This window comes from Cydia splendana, chromosome 14 (genome assembly GCF_910591565.1).
Source record: "Cydia splendana chromosome 14, ilCydSple1.2, whole genome shotgun sequence".
Classification (NCBI taxonomy): domain Eukaryota; kingdom Metazoa; phylum Arthropoda; class Insecta; order Lepidoptera; family Tortricidae; genus Cydia; species Cydia splendana.
This window is the reverse complement of record NC_085973.1, coordinates 15,673,717-15,689,783: the sequence shown is the minus strand read 5'-3', so window position 1 is coordinate 15,689,783 and position 16,067 is coordinate 15,673,717. Positions and strand designations below refer to the sequence as shown.

Below are 16,067 nucleotides of genomic sequence, written 5' to 3'. Positions count from 1 at the left end.
AAAACTTTATTATATCGGAAAAAAACAGATATTTCTTTTGCGAAGTTTCTGACAATTGTCAAGATTTAGAAGAATTATAGGTAATTCTTGACAGGTAATGAGTTATATGTCGGAATTTCGTGACAATTGTAGTGTTTCTTGTGACAATTGTCATAAACTTAGCAAGAGAAATATCTGTTTTTTTCCGATATAATAAAGTTTTTTTTAATAAAACAATGATGGTGGCAAACAGGACTACGGCCCGCCCGATGGTAAGCGGTAACCGTAGCCCATGGATGTCTGTGACGTCAGCAACAGTGATGTTTTACAATTGTCGCACCTGTCACCGTGGTGAAGTTGGAGCCTGAATGGCGTGTTTATAAACATTAACAGTTACCATTTATAAACGTAGGTACCTTAATGTAATCATTGTTTAAATTTTTTGCCATGTTGTTTTTTTTAAGCAAAGTCAAAAAGTTATTGATTTTGAATTAGAAATTAAGCATAGTTGTGAAACATGTGAAGTTTACGAAAAATCGTTCATCAAACTTGACACGTGAACGGCGGTCAAGTTTTGTACTTTAGGTGGTGATTTTTAGGGTTCCGTACCCAAAGGGTAAAAACGGGACCCTATTACTAAGACTCCGCTCCGTCTGTCCGTCTGTCTGTCTGTCACCAGGCTGTATCTCATGAACCGTGATACCTAAGCAGTTGAAATTTTCACAGATGATGTATTTCTGTTGCCGCTATAACAACAAATAAACTAAAAACAGAATATAATAAATATTTAAGTGGGGCTCCCATACAACAAACGTGCTTTTTTTGCCGTTTATTGTGTAGGTGGTCGTGCGGGAGTCCGAGTCGCACTTGGCCGGTTTTTAGGGTTCCGTACCCAAAAGGTAAAACGGGACCCTATTACTAAGACTTCGCTGTCCGTCCGTCCGTCCGTCCGTCCGTCTGTCTGTCACCAGGCTGTATCTCACGAACCGTGAAGTGTCTAGCACTTGAAATTTTCACAGATGATGTATTTCTGTTGCCGCTATAACAACAAATACTAAAAACAGAATAAAATAAAGATTTAAATGGGGTTCCCATACAACAAACGTGATTTTTGACCAAAGTTAAGCAACGTCGGGCGTGGTCAGTACTTAAATGGGTGACCGTTTTTTTTTGCATTTTTTTTCCGTTTTTTTTTTCATTGTGGTACGGAACCCTTCGTGCGCGAGTCCGACTCGCACTTGCCCGGTTTTTTATTAATATCTTATTTGCGTCTTTATTTTCACGTCGTGAAGTGACAAGATTAATATTGCAAGCAAAAAAATGTAAGCAAATAATACGTTAGCACGCTATTATTTGGCGGATTATCAAAGCTATATTTTCGTTTTAATACAGGTAGTAGGTAGTAATAGTAGTAAAATACTTTATTGTACAAAAAATAAACATAAAACAGGAAATAACACATCAGTAGTACAAAGGCGAACATATACCTTTAAGGGATCTCTTCTTACCTTACATAATCATCTTATTACGATATCATGATCCCTGTGCAGAGTAATTCCATCCGTTATTAGAATGTAACAAATGATCCCATCTGACGGACGACTTACGACGCGATTCGGGAAATGAATTAGAGATTCACTAGATATGAAATAGTAAAGATATGTGACGTTTCACGGCAAAAGGTACCATTGCCCCGTCTAAATATTGGAGCGGCGTTAATGATAACGTAAGCGCCAGCCGCCATAAGGTACATTCTTCCGTGGAACGTCACATATCTTTACTATTTCATATCTAGTTAATCTCTAAATCATTTCCCGAATCGCGCCGTTAGTTATACGGGATAAGATCACAGATTAATACCGGACGTTTATCGGATCTGCGGATGAAACACCTTATTTTGGGATTTCCTTTAGTTGTACGTCTTCCTTCTACTTTCGGGCGATTATTTAGCTAAGATTATATTTGATTGCTTTATATCTTTAGCGACCCGCCCCGGCTTCGCACGGGTTACAAAAACCCAACATATTATGCATCTAAACCTTCCTCAAGAATCACTCATTGAAAACCGCATGAAAATCCGTTCAGTAGTTTTTGAATACTTACACACAAGCAGACAGACGCAGCGGGGGACTGTTTTATAAGGTGTAGTGAAAGTGATGTGTTGATCCCTATTTCAAAATCGCATCCCTATTATGCGTGATTTTAACTCTGGTGCCAATACCTACAAAAAAGCCTATTTGTAAAATTCCGTATACGATCACGAAGGTATAAATAACCTTGTTATACCTATCATTATATCGCTTTCCGTCCGTCCGTAATGCAATCTCGATGGATACAGACCTATTTTGCCTTATCCCATTGTGCAAAATTTTGCATACATATGTAGATTCCATGTTACCATGACAATTCAATACATTTTTATCCAGCTAGGGACTTTGCCGATGTGATTTAGACATCAAAGGTTTTAAATTGAAATATTGGAAGGTAAAAAATGTATTTAAATTTTTTTTTTAGGTATTGGCTTTTTCAAGGTTTTATAAAATCGAATCCTGATTTACTCGTTAGTAGAAAGCAAAGGGATGATGTTACTGTGATGTTAAAGTTTTTTTTTTTATAATTTAATATTAATTAAAAATATTTGAGATTGTAATATTAATTCTTATATTTTATAGTAACTAAAATAACACATAATCTAAACATAAAACTAATTAATAACTAAACTTAAATATAAATATAAACTAAATATTTGAGATTGAATATTGTTTAATTTCACAGAAAATGCGAGATTACAATTTTGTTATTTGTGAAAAATACGAGTACCTAAGATTTATTGAAGTGTGGTGGAATAAAAGATATTTTACACCATAAATAAATAATAAATAACCAGACTTTTTACATAAATATTGAAGGCTTAATTACATAGCTTATTTATGTAGGGGAATTTAATGGAGACAATTTCAATATGGCGGTTTGTTTACATAGTTAGCAAGTTCCATAGAATGCCACTTTAGATGTTCAGTTTCGATTATGCACCTTACATTCAAACTATTGACATTACTGAAACTAATCATCTGTAATCTACCTTTCAGGCATCAACAGAAATCCCCACATAATGTTACGAGTACGTTGTACACAATACATGACGATCGCTACCAAATTTCACCCAATGCCTTTGAACGCTTCAAGTCACCTGTAATTTATTCGCATCGCCTTGACGAGTTCGTGCGATTATCCTTATTTCCTTGATAATTGTAATTTTTTTAGTAGCCTAGTTTGCTGTCCCACTGCTGGGCAAAGGCCTCCCCTCGTTTTCTCCACTCGAACCTGTCATCAGCATTTTCCCACCATTTGGGGTAGAATGCGTCACATATGTATATTTTATTGTTAGCCAAGTTTAGTAAGACCTCCCCTCCTTTCCTCTACTCAACCCTGTCGTTTGTACTCTCCCGCCAATCCGGGTAAAATGCGTCCAAGTCGTCTCGCCATCTCCTTTTCGGCCGGCCTGCACCTTCGATGGTGTTTTGTGGGTCCCACTCGGTAACCATTTTGGCCCACCTTTTAGGGTGCATGCGGCAGACCTATGTACCTATGTGCAAATTGTGTAAGTCCATTTATTCACATTTCATTCCTTTTGCCTCTCTTCTCTATTTACATTTTGAAAAAAGGAAAATAAAAGGCAACTGCGAGCGAGTTTCGTACTCACAACATTCTGAAACAACACGGGGTCCAGTCACTACCCCGTACATACCTGTGTAGTATTTACCTCATGCACGAGATAGTCTACCAGTCCTTTTCTAATTAATACAGTTAGAAAAAGGCGGGTGCTAATCTTTTTGGAACCTAAACGGAGGCTAATTCTGATTGTAATAACAGACATTTAGATCTGGATTTGTTTTTGATATGGTCGGTCAACTGTCAAAGGTATCATTTCTGGCCCCACCACGGTGAGAGGTGCAACAATTCGACAAATGTCACTATTGCTGACGTCACAGGCATCCATGGGCTTCAGTTACCGCTTACCATCGGGCGAACCGTATTCCGGTTTGCTACCATCACTGTATTATTTTAAAAAACTTTATTATATAGGCAAAAAACAGGTATTTCTCTTGCGAAGTTTATGATGACTCGGTAATTCTTGACAGCAAATGAGTTCTGTGTCGGAATTTCGTGTTTCTTGTGACAATTGTCATTAGCTTCGCAAAATAATTACTTATTTATTGGCGATATAATGGATTTTATTTAAATTAAAATGTTGGTGGCAAACAAGCACACCGCCCGTCCAATGGTAAGCGGTTACCGTAGCCTACGGAGGCCTGTGACGTTAGTAACAGTGATGTCGACAATTGTCACACCTGTCACCGTGGTGAAATAGGGGCCCGGTTGAAGAAATGTTGACAGCTGACAGATCGTATCCATAACAAATCTACTTAGATACAATTCACAACTTCTTAATTCAATCAGAATATTATAAGATTTATAAGCCTTGACGCACTTTGCGGTTTCAGAGGAATTTCCTTCCGTGAACGCTATACTGAAGTTTTCTCGAAGGCGTGTCGGGTTTAAGGAATGCTTAGGATTTGAAACGCGCATGTGACGCCCCTTGAGTTGCAAGTGAATACTATTATAGACCATGATAACCGCTTACCACCAGGCAGGTCGTACACTTGTTAGCCACTGTTTTTTTTTGTGGCCTTTTCGTTTCCCTCTGCTGGGCAATCGCCTCCCCTCTCTTCCGCCAATCACCATGGTTGGGTGCATGCCACTAATATAATGAGAAAATAAATTTAAAAAACTATGCGTCATCTGATAACGTTTACTGACCGTAAAAGTATAAAACTTTGCCCTTTACCATAACTTTGCCCTCCGCGTCACAGTTCAGTAAAAGCGAAATAAGTTAAAAGTAGTTACAGTGAAGAAAGTGTATCTGTAACTTTCTTCAGATAGACCAATCTGTAACTTTCTTCAGAAAATGTATCTGCAACTTTCTTCAGAAAGTGTATCAGTAACTACTTTAAGTTATTTCACTTTTACTGAACTGTGACGCGGTGGGCAAAGTTATGTTAAAGGGAAAAGTTAAAACTTTTATATATATACCGTATACATATATACCGTAATATACCGTACCCAATATATACCGTAAATACTTTTACGTTATATATTGGGTGAATTGGGTCACAAAATACTCGTTAAGCGTCAGCAATACCACCTGGTACGAGGTCGCAGACATGATTACCGCAGAATTCATACAGCAAGTGTAATTGCGCCATAAAGGGCGATGTCAAAGGCATTTCCATCCGAATCGGCCCCCGGGGCTCTATTTCGGGATAGGAAACAACGAATTGGAATTCATTTCGAAATTATTATTTTTGTTGCGAGATGTGGGACTTGTTTTATATATTTTATAGTACTTATTACAATGGATAATATTTGCGTAGGGATAAATATTTATCTTAAATGCGTTGTAACCACATGGTAACCACTAAATCACAGAAAAACTAAATATAAAACATGACTCATTCTATACACTAAGTCTAATTTACGCGACTTTACAAATCGGTTAGTTTTTTCTGCACGATTATTTGAAAGTACAGATGTAGTGCATAATTGTTTTCCATCGTATTTCCTCGGAAACGTTCGTATTTGTCATGCTACTTCAGTCAACCTCAGTACTTTTATACCGAGATTGACTGAAATAGCAAACGTTCGTACGTTTCCGTGAAAATAAGATGGAAAATAATTATGCACTATATCTGGCAGTTGTAAGTTGTAACGGTATATTTATTTTATTTTATTTATTTAAGGTTTACCAACAGATATAACACTACAGAAATTACAAACAAAAGCCAAAAGTACATGAATAAGTGTCTATCCAATTATAGGTAAACACGACATGCGTTAATACTTATCTAATCCATTAAGACCTAAAGTATAAAGTAATATAACATACTTATAGTTAAATTAGAACTTATTAGCATATATGTATACTATACGCTAGCGTTATTATAATACTATACTATACTATACTTTAGCGTTTTTATACAAGAAATTCTTAAAACTACTTTGACTTATAGATAAGATGTCGACTTGGGAGGCTTTGAATAACTTGTTATGTTCCCTACATATTCTGGGTATGGTGCCGTGAGATCCAAGGTTAGTTCGGTAAGTTTTAAGAGCGAAAGGACGGAAGTTGACTATACGGGAGTTCCCTTGAAAGTAGCTGTTCAACGTATTTTTATGATTATGCATTGAAATAGATGTCGTATACTAAAGAAAAACTGACCAAGCCCTCAGTGGCGGACGTATTTAACGCCCTAGACACCCTTAGGTGTCTAGGGCGTTACGGGGTCGAAAAGTGCTCGAGTGGAGACCACGGACTAGCAAGCGCAGCGTAGGACGTCCACCCACAAGATGGACGGACGACCTTGTTAAGGTCGCCGGAAGACGCTGGATGCGGGTCGCTTCCAACCGGCACGTATGGAGGTCCAAGGGGGAGGCCTATGTTCAGGAGTGGACGTCTTATGGCTGAGATGATGACCACGGGATAGCTTACTACCCCGTGGTCAGACATAATAAAATCCTCTGTGTATAGTACTATGTGGGTTTCAGGAGGCAGACCAACTCCAGTTTTAATATAAGCTCAAGTAATGATTGCTTTTAAAGTAAATATTGTTGATGTAAGGTAAAAGCACCAATGATCGACGCTGCACCAATGTTCGACATGGCACTTATGTCAAAGTAATAAGTTTAAGTTCGAACAACGATTTTTTTTCTTTATTCAAAATTAATTCCTGTCACTTTGACCTAAAGTACTTATGTCGAACACTGGCTAAAAGTGTCGATCATTTGTGGTTTTCCATTACTCGTATTATTATTAATTTTGCGTGTATGTAAATTCAAAGTTGAAGTGTAAAGTGCCCTTGTGGCCTATTTGCTGAATAAATGTTGAAGTTTGAAGTTTGAAGCTCCATGACTTACCCCATCAATTGTTCGTAATCGTAATGTTCATAATATTCACATAGCTACTCAATGTCTATACATATTGACTCTTTGAATACGCGAACGGCGAGCAAACATTATTAATAAGTGAATATCGTGCATTCTCTCCACTTTGATGTGAATATTCTATTCGATACTACTCGTATTCATAGACCAATGTGGTTATACAGTATTAACCCTGTAATACGTGCAAACTCAGAGCGTGCAAACCACGAAAGTTTTTCTTAGTTTTAGTGGTTTAACCAGGAAAAATAAAATTTCGACAAAAAAAATATTCCTATAAATATACGTTGACAAAGTTGTTGTTTAACCGATCGTGCTAATATTGATACCCGAGCAAGCGAAAGATTCCAAAATTGAACCACGAGCATAGCGAGTGGTTCGAAAAATTGAATCTTGAGCGTTACGAGGGTTTCAAAGCACGAGGGTTAAACAAAATTTGCCCCCGAGTGAAACACAAAATTTTTCACCACACCAACCCGAAGCAAATATTAAAAATAAAATATCAAACAAAATGAAAAGAAATCAAATCCAAATGAATGTTATTAAATATTTATCATCCAAAATCATTATTTAAATGTAAATTCTACCAGCCAACATAAGAAAACAACTGAAAATTTGCATTTGTTTCCTTTGCCTCACATGTGAATAAAATGCAACTTTGCTATCAGTTTTTGAAGTGCAAAGTAAGCCTTTCCGAGCTGGTGCAGTGGTGAAAAGATTTTTACTGTGGCATATTGTCGATAATAATGACCTAATAAAAACTAAGTCTACCCGCTTATAATTAGTTTATTTAGCTACTTACATATTGTTTGAGAATGTTTATGTATACTACGTTACTACGCCATACGATCTACCCGCTAAGCTGACGAAATAAGAAACTGGAAAATTCAGGATTGAACCTATTCCGAATTTGGTAACCTCCGCCCAAACCTTTTAACAAAAGTTTGCGTTTGTGTATCAAAGCTAAATGAGAATATTTAGAAAGTATCGTGTTATATGATTGTAGTTTTAATTTTAATGAATTTAAAACGTGTAAGTAAGAATAATATTCCTAAAAAAATTGACAACGTATTTTGGCAATCCTTTACGTCGTTTTCGTGTGGAAATGTATGAAAACTTTATATAGGTCTGTACTTAATATAAAAATACTCAATCAGCATTTAAACGAGAATCATCGTTTTAAATGTTTAAAATGCTATAGTTATTTGTACAACAAGAGATCAAAGTTTGATATTTCTTCGAGTGCTTATTTTGAGTCCCGTGCAAGCGAAAGACTCGCTACGCTCGTGAATCTAATTTAGAATCTTGAGCGTAGTAAGGGATTCAAAAGCGCACGAGATGTAAATAAGTTTGATCTCGTGTAGTACACAAAATTTTTCACCCTAAGCAGTGAGAACATACCTAGAGGGACAGAGATAATAGAACCCAAGTATATCGAACTTGTATTAGACCCCGCATGTTGAAATGACATTTGACTATAAAGGTCACTTGAATGTCATTTTGTCTCACTCAGTGAGCAAAATCGCATTTTGCTCACTGAGTGAGACACACTCATTGAGCAAAATACGATTTTGCTCACTGAGTGAGACAAAATGACTCAGTGAGCAAAATAGCATTTTGCTCACTGTTTTTAAGAAGCAAAGTACCCTTGTTCGAGCTGCTGAGGTGAAAAAATTATATAAAACAATTAGACTAAACATACCTACTCGTAAATAAATACGTTATAGTTTAGATATCAACTAGTTCTCTTTTGCAGCGCAATTCGGGCAACCAATGTCACTTTTACGTTAGATAGAGTAAGATATCTATTAGATGTGAATTGGATCTCTAAGTCATATCCTGTGGAAATCGTTCAACAGTATCTCCAGAATCGCGCAATTGTCAAATTTGACAGGTTAGATCTTAAACATATCGTTATCGTATCTTGGTGATGTCTAAAAGATGTCTAATATATGTCTATTTCAAAATCCGAATCGGGCCCATTGATTAATGCTTTGGCAACTCATCATGCCTCTATATACATAAATGTTGCGTCCGGACTTCTCGTATATTTGAACTATTGACCTGATTTATTAAAGAGAAAACTGTTATGACAGCTCCCATTCGCTTGTATTGGTATTGAAAATATGTTGTGACAGACGTAAGTGAGAAATTGACAGCTATTTATTCTATTTATGTGTGCTAGTTATTTTAGCTGAAAAGGATCTCTTATGAAAAAAAGCCTTTCTTCCGTATTTCCATAAGCTGGTTCTATTTGGGTAGGTATTTAAATCAAAAGCATTTTCTGAATAGGGTAGTTCATCATAATAACAAGTAAATATAAAAATAAACATTCACGCAACAGACGAGACTCACAAAAACTTAGGAAAACTCAAGGAAAACTTCAGGTACCCATATTGCGGATTTATGGTGTTTATCTTTATTTTTAGCGACGTTTTAATTTTGATGCAGATTATTTAGGGGCTGACCTCATTCACCTCCCAGAGCACGACACTATTGGCAAAGTAAATAATGAGTCTGCAAACCATACGTCATACATATGTAAAATTTAGATCAGTATTCGAGAAATTTTGACCTCTCCCATATTTTGTTACTACATAACCATCAGTGGCTTTGTGAGCTGTAGACTTCGCGAACCCCTATTGATTGTTCCGCCATAAAAAAAAACTGAATCGACAAAAATTCTATATAATAATTAAGCTTAGAAAATATTACTGTCTTGGGTGAGACTTGACCTCGCGGCCTCTGGATCGATACTCCATCGCTCTGCCATCTGAAAAAAATAAAATAAAATTATTTAATAATGATTGAACCAACTCCTAAAATTTCACGAGAACAGGTTTAAAAATGGGACCTGTAGACGAGGAGTTCCGGACACGCGTAATATTTTTTGCCCAAGCCAATAAGAAGACATATTGGCAAAAAACCAGTGCGAGTCGGATACTCCCACCGAGGGTTCCGTACTTTTTAGTACTTGTTGTTATAGCGGCAACAGAAATACATCATCTGTGAAAATTTCAACTGCTAGCTATCACGGTTCATGAGATACAGCCTGATGACAGACAGAAGGACAGTGGAGTAGAGTCTTAGTAATAGGGTCTCGTTTTTACCCTTTGGGTACGGAACCCTAAAAAGAGCTTTAGCTAAGTGTTTTATCTACTCTCCGTTTATGATTTTATACATTTAATTTGAATTATTTTGGCCCAATCAGGTTTCGAAGACACCCACGTGATGATCTACATCGGCTTCGGGTTCCTGATGACGTTCCTGAAGAAGTACTGCTACAGTGCGCTCGGCTTCAACTGGCTCCTCGCAGCTTTGGTGGCTCAGTGGTCCCTTCTTACCCAGGGGTGGTTCAATATGAAGGACATGGTTATACCGCTTAACAAGGAGACTATAATCGGTAAGTACGAGTATGTACAACGGTTTTTTTCAATGCTATCCTCAACTCAACCCGCCAACGAAGCCGCAGCTGACGTTCACACGATTTCGTGAAACGTCTCACTTAAGGATGACTCACGTTAGACCGGGCCGTGTACGGAGCTTCCGGCGCATTGTTTTCTATGGGAGGCATCACGTGATCACCTGTCATGTCATAGAAAAGTAAGCGCCGGAAGCTCCGGACACGGCCCGATCTAACGTGAGTCATCCTTAAATCAGGGGAATAGTACATAACAAGAATCGCGATGCCAATGTCTGCTATAACTGTGAAGATTAAATACTAGAACTTAATCTTTGTATGACCTACATTTTCTTTAATTAGAAGAATAGATCAAGGAAAACCAATTTCAGTACTGAAATCCTATTTTAGAGGCATAAATTCCACAAGAAATAGTGCACAGTTTTGCAATGCTTACTGAAAACGGGTATTTTCCATTTGCTACATACTTTAAAATACGAATAAAATCCTATAGAATTAAAGTTCATATTTGGATAAAAAGTCAAGACCAAGCAAGTCAACCAAGGCTGCAACCGTATTATTTACTGGGTATTCAGGGATAGATTGTGTTTATTTCTTAGTATTATTCAATTTAACCATTTTTTTTGTAGATGTGTTGAACCAAATCTTCTGTCTCAGTTAGTCCTGATAACAAGAAAAAGATGAATAGTTTTTCGTGCCTGATACCTAATCAATTCTGATGTCAATTATTGTACACGTAAGAGAGCTTGTTGTAGGTACACGTTTGACGACATTCCACCCCGGGATGACACTTCAGATTACCTATTTAACATTTTATTATTCAAATTACGAGTTTTACTGTGGTAAATCAAAACCAGATACCAAAATAGAGTTAAACCAAGAAAAGTCTGCAGAGATTTTGACAGCACACGCAGTGCAGGTGTTATTTTAAACGTCATACTTCTATGAAAGTATGATGTATAAATAACACTGGCACTGCGTGTTCTGCAAACTTTTCTTGATCTAACTCTAGTACCAACCATACTTCTTCTCTGCCCAGCATTATTAAACCAGGTTATTCTAATTTTTTCGTCATTATGTGTGTTTTCTTCAGAGGCTGACATAATGGCGGCAACCATTCTCATAACCTTCGGAGCGCTCCTGGGCGTCGCCAGCGGTGGCCAGCTCCTCTTCATCGCGATCGTGGAGACCGCCATCGCTAGCGCCAACATTTACCTCGTCACCAGCGTTTTTCAGGTACCTACTTACTTACTGCTGTAGCGCAGCGACCCGAAGTGGATGTTGGCCTCTGACATCAAAGACCGCCATGCAATCCAAAGTCGTTTCTGTCCAGTCGACGGCGCCGAGTTCGCTCGGTCTTTTTGCACTTCGCCTCTCCAGCGGTATACGGTCTTCGGCCAATTGGTACTCCAGAGTACGCACTCCAGACTGTGTGATCTTCCCCCATCTGGACTACGTATTGGAGTCTGGTGGTTTTTCAAGTAAATATATTAAAATTAGTTAGGAGCATCACCTGGAGCACGCGTTTGCGTCGGTCCGCAATCTGCGGGCTGCAGCACTCCGCGACAGGGCTATAACCGCGAAAATCGAAGTTCGCAAATTGCGGGTATTTTTCTCTGTTATCCTAATTAAACTTTCATTGGAGTAAAAGAGAAATATCCCCGCGATTTGAGAATTTCGGGTTTCGCGGTTAGCCCTTCAGATTGCTCGGCGCAAGAGACGGCGGCGGCAGGGGAAGCGAGGAATACCCTCGTTTTCGGCATTATTGTCAAATGATGCATTGCACACAACACTCGCTATGTAATTCGCTATAGGTTTATCCACTCTGACCACCAACGTACCACTCAAAACAGTTTTCCAGCTAGGAGGCACTGACCAACCACAATAACCTACGGTTAAAATTTGGATGACGACTAATTTCAATAGCATTACATTATTCCGCTGAATAACGATTTATGTTTTAAAAAAAATTGTGCTGACTTATATCCAACTTTGATTTTTAATATAACAGAACCCATTCGCTTTATTTTATGAAAACCGAGCTAAAATCCGCCAGTACCTAAATGTTAGCTCGCTAATGGCCGCCCGTCGGCAAACACTACAGAATCCGCGTTATTAACTAAATACTTCGGGGATGCGGGACTAATAGCGACCCATCAACACTGTGCGGCACTGTCGAGGAAAACCGCGACTTTATAGATCTGCCACTTAACTGAGGCAGTTTGTAAATTAAGGATGACTTACCAGGCCGAGTCCGGGCCGGAGCTTCCAGCGCTTCCTTTTCTATGGAAAGCATCACGTGATCACCTGCCATAGAAAAGTATGCGCCAGAAGATCCGGCCCGGACCCGGCCCGGTCTAACGTGAGTCATCCTTTATGGTTCACTACGTTCTCTTTTCGTTTACATGGAAACTATACTACCTAGCCTTACTAAGTAGGTTAAAGTTTGCTTAATAGAAAAAATCAAAACCTGTCTTACTCGTATTTTCATTTAATTTCAATTTTATATCGTTACCCTGATATCACAGCAATTTAATTTCAGTTTAAAATGGCTAATTATATAGCCGAGGGATTTGACAAGCAAAAATTTAAACAGAAGTATGTATACTTACAGAGTTAAACGTTAAGACGTAAAACACGCGCGGTCGCCAAACACTTCCGTCGCAATTTTAGCGCGGCGCGCTATATCTTTTACGTCACCGTCACCCACGGGACGGGAAGAAAATCTCACTTCCTGGCCAAGGCAAGACGTAAAACTTTATACAAACCACGGGCGGTAATTCGTAAAGCCCCAGATCGCATATTTATGGCCCTTACCTTCGGTTCGGGCCACAAACACCTGCAATCTGGAGCATTTACGAATTTACCTCCCTAGGTATGTAATGTACTATTATCCCTATCTAATTTCCTGACTTTACGCCCCCTTCTTAACCAAACGTCTTGTCAAACGGCCACAGACTCGGTAAACATGAGCAGAGGGCCTGCCGCGAACCACGTTCTATGGGTTGCCTCTCTGTCGCACTTGTGAATTTGTACGGAAGTGTGACAGAGAGGCAACATGTCGATGGTTGTGGTAGGCCCTCAGAGCCCCATCATTAAGTAAGCGATTCTATCTGAGACGAGTAATGTGGCTATTAACGCGGAACAATGCACGGATTTAGCCAACGAGTTATACAGTGGACAATCATGTTGAAGATTTATAAAAGTTAAATGCTGACTTGATTATACCCGGAATCTTAACATAACGATGACAGACAATTCGAGCTTACATTTTGATATCGAAATGATGTAATTTTGCTGTCATTCGCGAGTGCATTTCGCTCGCACTTGTTCGAACATGTATTAGTGCGTGCGTGAATGAGAACCAAAAGATCAACATGTAAATTGGCTTTATACTCAGAAATTATGGACACCAGAAAAATTTTATATTCTGAAACTAGATAGGATTACTAATTATTTAATTAAAAACACTGCGTACGTAGCATCAAACTTTACCTATGCATGTAATAGCTAGCCTTTTTAAAATCGTGAATGGTATAAGTACCTACAAAAAAAGCGGAAGATAGATATGGTGTGCAGAAAAAGGTAAGTGTACTTTTGAGACAAGTGAATGACGCCACCTGTCACTTCAAGGATTAATAAAGTTAGATTGCAAAGCGATACACATTATACATAATATACTTAATTAATACGTTCCTAATAATTTTACACACAGCACACATTTTCCTTATTTGAGGATTAAAGCGATTTGTACACAATATTTCACATTTAACTCAACCTTGATTAAATTAAATAGATTACTTCCAAATTCGAACTCGATCGCGAAGCAGTGTTCCAAAGAGCCGCTATTAACTAAATGCTTTAGGGATTTTCACGGGCAATGGCAACTAATCAGCTTCCCGAGATCGTCTATCTTGAGTACCGTAAAACGGGGTGAAAAGACACGATTTTCAACTTCAAGGACGATTTTCGCCAATAATCCAAATGATAAAAGTAATAATTTTGATATCATTTTTTGAGTCTTGGTTAGTTCTTCAATTTTGCATTTGTGAAATAAATTTTTACCTACTCAATTCAGAGAAAATCAAAGAAAACTACCTGTTTTCTCCATATCCTTAAAACGGGGTCGATAGACACAAGAAAGGGGTGAATAGAAATATTAAGTTTTAGCTGTCATAGGCATCGAATTTGGTCATTATTATGTGGATACTCTATTGGTATATATATCTGTTAAACAGCTATTTAACACAAAATTATTTTTTCGTGTCTTTTAAACCCCAAGGCGTGTCTTTACACCCCTTTGTTGTATCTAATCACCCCATATGGCGTAACTGTTCACCCCATATGCGTGTCCACTGACCCCTTTATCACGTAAATTTGCTTGTTATTGTTTTTTTGCAATTGCTAAAATTAGTGATATTATTTATTATTTAGGTACTACATATACTATATTACCAAGTTAGCTAACTTTTACTTAGTTAATGTCAAAACATTTACCGCTAGAACAAAGTTCAGACAGGCTTCATTTCTTACCTCGGCGAGACCTTACTTTAGAGTCAAAAAAATCTAACTTTTAGGCAGTTTGATTAAGTTCTTTTGGTATCAGTGTTGAGAATAAATAGTCTACTTTATACGCATTCCAAAAAATCTAATTTTAGAGATGTACGTTTTTAAATATAACAACTTGAAAGAAAAAGTTCAAAATTTCTCTATTCACCCCGCGATTTCTGTTCACCCCGTTTTACGGTATCGCCACAGATTCAATAATACTGGAGGAGATGAGACACAGAAAAAACATGATTTTTAGGGTTCCGTACCTAAAGGGTAAAAAAGGAATCCTATTACTAAGACTCTACTGTCCGTCTGTCTGTCACCAGGCTGTATCTCATGAACCGTGACAGTTGAAATTTTCACAGATGATGTATTTCTGTTGCCGCTATAACAACAAATACTAAAAAGCACTGAACCCTCGGTGGGCGAGTCCGACTCGCACTTGTCGATCTTATTCAAATTTAGACCGTAATCAGTTAATCAAAGACATTGTTATTTTAAGCTGTGCGGTGGGCTGTTCCGTTATAAATGTGAGAAAACAAACACATTTAAATATGTTAGTTTGTATGTACAGTCGACGTCAAAGATATGTTTACATTTTTCGCCTTATTACAAAGGAGTAAGGTGCAAAAGTGTAAACATATCTTTGACGTCTACTGTACAATTTAAATTCAAAATAATTTTTGTCTACTCGCTCCTGTCGCTAGATTTATTTCCATTCCCGTGAAATTTTTCAAATAGTTTGCTCGATTGCGAAACACAATACCCTCCTCTTCACCGGTCGGTTAACAAAGGGACGTTAAGTTAGTTCCACTTGTCAAACGGCATTCAATCGACTCTGTTTGTCGCGCGTTGTACGCCAAACAAACAAGCAATTTGGACAAAATTGAACACTAGACGCGTTATTCGGATTGCTGAACGAATATAGGCAATCGATGGTTGACCAGTATTAAATAGGTATTACAGATCATAGACTAGAAATCATCTAGACGGAGTTTAGAGCAATTATTACATGAAACCGATGCTGCCAAAAATACGGGGGTGCGGGGGACGAGGTGACGAGCGAGGTCCCGTGCCGTGATTGGTCCGTTCAAAGACACGGACGTCACACAAAGAC

At 38.0% G+C, this 16,067-nt stretch overlaps 1 protein-coding gene across 1 annotated transcript in view; it reads left to right on the top strand.

The window, feature by feature from the left end:
* LOC134796740 (ammonium transporter Rh type B-B-like) overlaps positions 1–16,067 on the top strand; it is an 86,171-nt gene that overhangs the window by 54,189 nt on the left and 15,915 nt on the right. Inside the window, exons 3-4 of the mRNA XM_063768937.1 lie at positions 10,190–10,381; positions 11,493–11,635. Of these exons, the coding sequence (XP_063625007.1) occupies positions 10,190–10,381; positions 11,493–11,635 (335 nt within the window). The remainder of the gene's footprint in view (positions 1–10,189; positions 10,382–11,492; positions 11,636–16,067) is intronic.